Below are 7,059 nucleotides of genomic sequence, written 5' to 3'. Positions count from 1 at the left end.
GTTCAAAGCCTGTTCTTTTATTCTGATCATTCTTTTGTATTTATCAATGGACTCTCATGTACATATATACATCAATGCTGACAGTGTTTATTATCATTAGTCATGACTTCTGATCACCACCTCCTGGGAGACACTGTCTCTGCCTGAGAATGGTAGACAACCGAAAAAACAACAGCAAAAAAAGAACATGTAAAAAATATAGAAAAAAAATGAAATGGCTGAAGTGCTTAAGTGATATTCTATAAGCTAAGCTAACCGGTCTGGCTGCTAATTTATCTATAAATTACGTATGACTTTGAATGCTTGACAATTTTCTTAATTATTTCTTTGCTTCATCATAATGTTGTGTTTTTAAAAAGCCAAGAACCAATTGTTTCTGCAGGTGGTAAGAATATGCTTTCATGCCGCAGAAACTAAATTCTGGCCATACGTAGGTCTATAAACAAGGGCATGTACACAGCCTGGGTGGCTTCCAAACATAAATGTATTTCATTGCTCCACATAGGTAATGTATGCTAAAAACATGTTACCTGACAAACAGGCAAATGGTTGTTACGCCCAACCTTCATTTTATTCCATCAAAATGGCAAAGCCACCAGTTTACACGCTGTAAAATGTATACATATAACGAGAAACACATTTTGGTTCAGATAGATTGAGTGTGTGTGTGTGTGTGTGTGTGTGTGTGTGTGTGTGTTAGATACCATGTATGATAGACTGGTGCAGACTCCAGTAGATGCTTAGACAGTTCTTCTCCTTCTTCATTCCTCGTTTACATTGGCAGCCATGTAAAGGACTGGACAGCAGAGCAGACACTGCACTGGCACACTGGCTCCTGGCGCCCGGGCCCAGTTTCATGCTGCCATTGCCTGCCACACACTGGCGCAAAGTACGAAGTCGTGGACTACAAGTCTCATCACTCGAGCACGAGTCTCCGGCCACCAAGCAGTCTCTACTGGCATGTATAACCTCTAACAGAGCTGTTTCAGGAAAAAATGAGAGAAATGCAGAAACATGAGGGGATTGGAAAAAGCAGTTAATGTGTAAGATCATGAGATGAAAAAAAGACCCATGCTAATGCAGACCAATAGTGCATAAGAAGAAAGGGGAAGGAAAGAATTGACACTTTGAATAAATTGTAAAGTGTTCTGAAAAGTACAGAATGTTAAAACAGCCGGAGATTTTATTGTGAAATCCTGCCAATGTAATGGTTGAGGTGAGCAGGACAATGAACGAGTTTACTCTGTCTTTTGTATATTTCATGCTTGTGTGGTAACATATTGACCATTTCATTCTAAAACCAAGTGAAATATAACTATTACTCTGTTTGTTTCCATAGCTTCCATTAATATTTTAACAGAAGTGCCTAAAATGACCACTGCAAAATTACAGTGAACAAATCCCCTGCAACTGTTGATGGAAAACCCCCAGCTGCAAACAAGGTCACTCTTTGCTCTTGCCATTATGAATTTTTATTCCATTGCGGTTTCTTGTTTGTAAAACTTCCCCAAAACCTAGAAAAATGAGCTTTGCTTCTCATGGTTGGGTCTATGAGCCAAATAGGGCAGCGGAACATTTTTGGACAATATGCAGTTGGCCACATGATAAAAGAGAAGACACAATAGTAAAAAACCAGCTGAAGTTTGATGAGAGATTATTTCCAGACAGCAGTCGGTTGATATTGAACTTAAAATCACCTAATGAATCAGCATGTTTCAGACCTGACTAAATATAACAGATGAAGACTTTAAGCTTTGAGTTATAATAATTTAATATAAACCTAGAAATGGACATGATATGTCGACACATCAAAGAGGAGAAAAGGAGTCTTGATAGTTAAAAGCATGAATTAATACGTCTTTGTGCCCAGAAATGGAAAATAGAGTTTTGCATAAAGTATATCAGATCTTTTTGTTGAGGTTCAGTATTTCTTTCACACAGAGTTTCTCTTTACGTCAGAAAAGTACGAACTGAAGAACTGAGCACACCTACTCTGAAAACAAGCCTATTACTTTATAGGTTTGTTCAAATTCAGTGGATAACTGGATGACATGTATTTGGACTATTCAGTACCTTGCAAATGGCCCTGCAGGCTACAGCATTTGCTGCTTTATTGAGAAGAGAACAGCTTCAAGGATGAAGATATGAAAATAATGTCTCTGCATATTAAATGTGCATGTATTTTATTCAGTTACTGTGGGAAACCTCTTGAATGGCAGACCTATACAGATGCTAATTCATGTCCTTAACAATTCATTGCCAGACCTTGTCCCGAGTAGCTTGGACTCCTACAGTTGTACTGCATGACTCAAGCTCATTCTATTCAATATGCTGAGGTTCTTGAACCTCCGATGAGTGTCATTTACAGAACATGTTAAGAACATTATTGAGTAAGAGGAACACACACACATTCATCTGTTGCTTTGGTGAAGAAAGGCTTTTAATTAAGGTTTAGAATAAAGTGAAATAACCTCCAAGCAAAAGGCTTTTTTTCTTTCTTCTACAGCCAACTGGCCTCTGTTTGTGTTTACATTCTGTCCACTTTTGTCAGATTTCTCAGAATATGTTTTTGTCTATTTAAGTCACAAAGCCCTTTAAGTGCTGCCATTTCTAAGGATGCTCCTTGTGTACATTTGTATCTTAGGGAAATTCTGTAAACATATTCCTTAGCATGGCCTGCAGGAAACCAATTGTATCTTTTTATTCAAACAGTGAAAAATCATACCACCTTCGTTTCACATGAAATCTTTTACTCCATCAGCTAAAACCACATTTTTCCATTTCATGCTGTTTTCATCTGCTTACACAGCGGGTATTTCTGGGGTAACATTGTCTCAGCTACTGTTTTGATCTCTAAAACATATATGCATACTCAGGAACATTGTATTAAAAAACAAATAATTTTCCATTCAGTCAGCACTATGCTATCAATTACATCTCCTTCCAAAGCTGGAGCTTTACTCAAACCCCACAGGTGTCCTGCGTCTCACTCACATCAGGAGTTATGCATACGCTCATATTCTATTCATCACATACCAGCTAAGCGCAGACATGTGGATGCTGGGTTGGGGAAAAGTTGCAGCCAATGCCAGTGTCCTGGAAGGCCAGATGGTCAGTTGCAAATTTATCCCAAGCCTTTCTTTACAGCTATGTCTGTCAGTTTGTGCTGCCTGGGCAGAAGCTGGAATAGACACCATACATCATGAATGCAAATTAGCCACTTGATTTGACATTTCCAATAAGCCTGTCTCAATGTACCAGTAGGGTTAGCCAATTAACCATGTCAGTAATCAATGTGTTCCAAGGCTCAGTTAAGTCCTCAGTTTCCCTGCCACATAAATCACAGGCAGATTAGCTGATCAGTTACCCTCGTGCGCCAGCTTAATCGTCCACTTCAAGAGAGATAAAATGGAAAATGAAACTTAATGAAGTCAGCTGGAATGTTACCGTCACTCCTATGTCTCTATAAAGCTGTGAAGCTGTGGGCTAAAATGGCAACACGCTGGTGCATGTAATGAGTGTCTTTTTTCCAGTGCTTTTAGAATTTGTAAATTATCTTGGATAGCTGGATTAAAACTAGCAGCCTCACATTAAAGTGATTATATGACTGCTTAGCCAAGGGTGTTAGCCAACGTGATACAAGCCATTGTAGTGTAACTGCTCATTTAACACAATTGTGGCTCTATTTTTGCTCTATTTTGCAGCGCTAAGCCTGTACTGACACAAAGGGAGTTTGGTTCACGTGGGGCTTTTTTTCTTCATATGCAGCTCTTGAGTCATTTTCTGCCACCAAACAATTGTGGTTAAGCCAAGGCACTTGCAGAGCTCCCGCAATACACGGGCAAATATTGTAATTTGTAATTAATAATTTATTTTACCTTTTTTTTTTTTCCATCTACTGCAGAGCGGCGTGTGCACTGAAATACAGTTTATTTCTGCAACTGATGAAGATTCTTGCCTATAATCCAATCCACTAAAGTGTGATCCAGTTACAAAGAAATGTCAATACTGACGTTGTGTTTGATAAGTGAGCAGTCTGTCTATGCAGTTAATTAAATTAAGTCAGTTAAATTAAACACCTGTAGTCATTACAGACCAGCAGAGATTATATGATTTGTGAGAGGGGCTCTACTAATTCACATGGGTGGCAACGCAGCAATTTCATTGAATCACAAGGCTCTGTGTTACCATTGTTCAGGATTTAAAGATAAATAATAATAAATAATCTGGTGTACCTGTAGCACCACAAAATGATCCATCCTATAAATTAAGATTCTAATTATACTAGAATTTAATCTTGATATGATAACTAAGAAAAAACCAATAACCATTTCCATTTTCAATACCATGGAAGGAAAAATGACAATAAATTAATAAGATAATCTATAATGTATTGTAGTTTATGTACTTATAAGTATATGTACAGTGTACAATGACAGTGCTATTTTAAGCTCTTTCACATAGTGTCAAAATAAAGTCAACATGATTATCATATATTTGTAACATATTAAATTTCAAGATATTTTTAAATAGCAAAAAGCAGAAATGTTTCAAGGTTTTGTCTTTAATACGTTGCTTAGAGATGGTGGTGACTCTCAAAGCAGAGCCAGTGAGAACCGAATGAGAATTGATAAGGAATTGAATCAATGAGTAACAATGATAACAGAACCAGAATCTCTAAATTCTTATCAATTCCCATCCCTAGTAACCTATGACATAATTTAAAGCTTATCATACCTCACTAGTGCCTCCCTGGTAATATAGATATATTTTATGTTGCCACAGCGCAAAACTATTGAGACTGCTCAGTTTAGTATTGACAAATCTTCCAAAGCATGTCTGGCTACTTTTTAACCAAAGTTTTTCAATCATTCGGATCCATCAAGTCCATAAAAGGAAGAATAACCTAATGGCCTAAATATAAGAAATCAGAGATATCAGAGAATATGTGAAACTATTGGAATGGGTATCAGGTAATGTGCAAACAGTGGGGGCACAGAAAGGGAAAAAAGTCCTAGGATCTCAATTATCACCACATATAAAACCCAACAGCAAAGTAATTAACATATAATGCAGCACACAAGCATGAATGTTGGCAACGGCATCGACCACTTACGTAGGTTACATAGTAAACTCTACAAAGATTCAACACAGAGGTCTAAATCTGGGTAATTGATAATAGTTAAACAGTGTCTGGGATTGCATCAAGGAGGCCATCTGGCATAAAAACACAAAAAGAAGAAAGAAAAAAAGAAATCCACCTCCAAACATGATGTGGAGCTTCCTGCTGTGATAGCATCGTGTGAATAAGGAAGGAACTGAAAGTAGCTTCTAGCACATAAGACCAAAAAAAACCCAAAAACAAGAAGTAACACACAAAAAGACCCTGATTAAGACACATGACACTGGGACCGGAGAGATAAAAGAACAAAACACAGAGAAGAACATGGGGAAGGAAACAATACAGGGGCCAGGGCTACAATCATTTTATCTAGACGATGAGTACAGACAACCACTGAGACAATTCAGAGAGAAACCAGAAAGACACTATTACAAATGCCTTTAACACTTTAATTCACACATCAGAAGTCCTTAACATATAAAGTGTTCCACATGACATAATTTAATAACATTCAAATGAAATTTGCTCTTACTCCTTCTTGATCTACAAATGGTCACAATGAACTTCTTAAGTTTGGCATTTTACCTCTGAGAGAAAAGTGAACCTCAACTTCCTGTGAATGTGATCTAAGTCTTAATGTTCTGTGAAATTTGGCCGCCTTTTCAGTGATGACATCTACGAGGTTATGATTTAAATGACTTGTTAGTGAGCGTAAATTGTTCTTCCAGTGTATCAATCTTCTTAGCAGAGATGTAGCCTGTGTCTTTCTATTATAACTTATTGCCGTCTGATGCTCTGCATAAGGCAACATTATTTCCACTCATTGCACAAAATTAGTAACTTCAGACATCAAAGCAGAGTAGATTGAATTTGGAAAAATGAAGCCGCAAAATAGCATCTTCATTCAGAATAAAGCAAAGTCAGCCGCACTTATACTTCATGTTAGACATCAAACAAATAGCACATGAAGACCTAAATAGGCCTGTAATTTAGCTTCAAAGTTTTGAAAGCAGTCTGACTTTCAGCAGAATACATCAGGTTATGAGCTACACACATATTTCTTTCCAGTTTAGAAATATTATCCATTCAGTTGATCCCATTCCAACAAGAGATATTTCCCACTTTTACTAAGGAAAATGTTTAGCATCATATAAATTGTTTACTGAGAGCTTCGGTGCAAATATGCAACCACATTACCAGGAACAGGTACAATAGCAAGTCCAAGACACACACATGAAGGAGCTATTTTTGAGGTGCGCTCATTTGCCCAAACATAAGATTCATAGCACTTAAAGCACAGTTAAAAAGCACCACCAAAACTGGGCCTTAAGAACCAGGATTATAGGACGCTCTAGTGATGAAAGGACAACCAATGAAAGATGAAATAAATGCCTGACAGCAGGAGTAGCATGAAGGGCTACAGTGAAAGAGTTCATTATAATACAAAGACTGTCTCACTAGTTTAAATCAGTCAGCCAATAACCTACTCTCATTCTTTTATATTATATTATTAGGATATAAATATATAAATATTAGGAAATTAGATTTTTTTAGTGTAGCAGGAGTTCAGGCAGACCACAGAATCAGAGCAAATGTTGCAGATGTTTTGTTTAAGCTGCTTTACTGTCCCCAGTTGCTTCACTTCTGCAAGCTACTTTGAAACCCACTTCTCGTCTGTGGTGAGATCTTGCTTGTGGTCTGTCTACAAATTTCCACGCATGTACATGTAAGGTAGTGGTGGGCGGATCGATCCAAATATCGATTGTATCGATACCAAGTCGGCATCTGTCACGTGACTTACACGCTTTGGGGGTTGTTAAGTTGTTTACATATTAATCATATTTTCACCAGTTGTTTTTGTTGAGAATTTTAATTGTAATTTTTGTATTATAGTTTCTCAACAGTACCTGTTTGTTTGAATTTGTTTACTGGTTTGC

The 7,059-nt window shown here is 37.4% G+C and overlaps 1 protein-coding gene across 1 annotated transcript in view; it reads right to left on the bottom strand.

Moving 5' to 3' along the window:
- Positions 1–7,059, bottom strand: part of gfra4b (GDNF family receptor alpha 4b) — a 58,043-nt gene that overhangs the window by 16,479 nt on the left and 34,505 nt on the right. Inside the window, exon 4 of the mRNA XM_005722857.1 lies at positions 705–980. Within this exon, the coding sequence (XP_005722914.1) occupies positions 705–980 (276 nt within the window). The remainder of the gene's footprint in view (positions 1–704; positions 981–7,059) is intronic.

The sequence above is a fragment of the Pundamilia nyererei genome, unplaced genomic scaffold (assembly GCF_000239375.1).
Source record: "Pundamilia nyererei isolate P.nyererei 1_Seehausen unplaced genomic scaffold, PunNye1.0 scaffold00008, whole genome shotgun sequence".
NCBI lineage: Eukaryota > Metazoa > Chordata > Actinopteri > Cichliformes > Cichlidae > Pundamilia > Pundamilia nyererei.
The sequence above is the reverse complement of the archived record's forward strand: the minus strand, read 5'-3'. Positions and strand labels throughout refer to the sequence as shown.